Source organism: Pundamilia nyererei, unplaced genomic scaffold (assembly GCF_000239375.1).
Source record: "Pundamilia nyererei isolate P.nyererei 1_Seehausen unplaced genomic scaffold, PunNye1.0 scaffold00122, whole genome shotgun sequence".
NCBI classification, from domain to species: Eukaryota; Metazoa; Chordata; class Actinopteri; order Cichliformes; family Cichlidae; genus Pundamilia; species Pundamilia nyererei.
Window position 1 is genome coordinate 485,609 of NW_005187523.1, and position 1,442 is coordinate 487,050.

Below are 1,442 nucleotides of genomic sequence, written 5' to 3' on the forward strand. Positions count from 1 at the left end.
GCTTGAGTTCATATACGTGTGAAGGCAGCATAATGTAAAATACTAGACTGGTGGCATCATGCGCTGCGTTGTTTGTTTTTAAAAAAAGCTTTGAGGCGTAATACTCAACCTACAGTGTCATTTGGTTTCACACGTGTTTGATAGACCCGATGCTGAGTCGGGTGGGGTCCAAGCATTCGTGCAGTGATTTGAACTCATCAGTTTGCTCTCCATCATGTCCTTATAGTACCGAGAACAGGAAGCCATCCGCCTTTGCCTGAAGCACTTCCGACAGCATAACTACACAGAGGCCTTCGAGTCGCTGCAGAAGAAGACTCGAATAGCTCTGGAGCACCCCATGCTAACCCACCTGCACGACCGACTGGTGCTGCAAGGAGACTTTGATGCCTGTGAGGAGCTGATAGACAAAGCTGTGAGAGGTATGCAGCCATAGTGTTTGTTCTGACTGAGAGAAATGCTCATGGGATTACGCTTGTTTTCTTTCTCATATTTGATTCATGTGTCCTCTTGCTAGATGGCTTGTTTAACCAGTACATCAGCCAGCAGGAGTACAAGCCCAGGTGGAGTCAGATCATCCCCAAATGCAACAAAGGTACAAGCGCCCAAGAAATCAACCACGACGACATGAACAGTGAGCCCATCTTTCCAGTGGGAAATGTTCCCGCTTATCACACATTTCAATACATGCTGACAACTTTGCCACCTGTCTAAAGCAGCGCTGTCTTTCTTGTCTGTTTGCTGCCCCGCCCATCCCTTCGCTCCACCCCATTTTGCCTGATCCACAACTCACCTCTCTGCTTCGTCGTCTGTCCCCCCCACGCTCACACTCCATCTTTGTCTTTTCCATCCTCTTTTCTCTTTGCAGGTGACGGTGACGACAACAGGCCGGGGATGAGGGGAGGACATCAAATGGTCATTGACGTCCAAACTGGTGAGACTCACACAGCGCACTGTTATGACTTGGCTATGACTCACGTCCTCCTATGCACACTGAGCTCTGCTGCCGTTTAATCAAATGAACCCTCCACAGTTCCCCCACCTCGAACGTTCTCCCTCCAACCAAACCGTTCTATTTGTAAAAACACATTAATCTCGGCTTTTGTTTCGACAGACGCACCGCTGCTTTTTAATGAATTAATTTATTTTAACCCTTGGATCTGACAACATTGTTGGCAGTGTACTTCCCTGCTGGCTGCCAGGAAAAACAGAAGCCTGCATTGTTAGTGTGTGTATGTGAGACTGAGTGATGCAGTGTCTGCAGCTCGTGTATGAGCTGGGAGAAGGCAGCATCTCTGCTCTGCATCAGGCAGCACACACTGACCTCTGTGTCCCACCACAGGAGTCGTGGTGCAGGACTTCCCAGTGATTTCTCTGTCCGGTGCCTGATATCGTTTACATTCTCGTAATTAGTGTTATTTTATTTTATTTAGAATTTCTTGTCA

The 1,442-nt window shown here is 47.9% G+C and overlaps 1 protein-coding gene across 2 annotated transcripts in view; it reads left to right on the forward strand.

Annotated features, from left to right (window-relative positions):
* mkln1 (muskelin 1, intracellular mediator containing kelch motifs) overlaps positions 1–1,442 on the forward strand; it is a 25,528-nt gene that overhangs the window by 9,346 nt on the left and 14,740 nt on the right. The window contains exons 6-8 of one of the 2 annotated variants that reach the window (XM_005742624.2): positions 227–419; positions 515–631; positions 866–931. In XM_005742624.2, coding sequence (XP_005742681.1) covers positions 227–419; positions 515–631; positions 866–931 — 376 coding nt within the window. The remainder of the gene's footprint in view (positions 1–226; positions 420–514; positions 632–865; positions 932–1,442) is intronic. The other variant, XM_005742625.2, reaches the window with a different exon arrangement.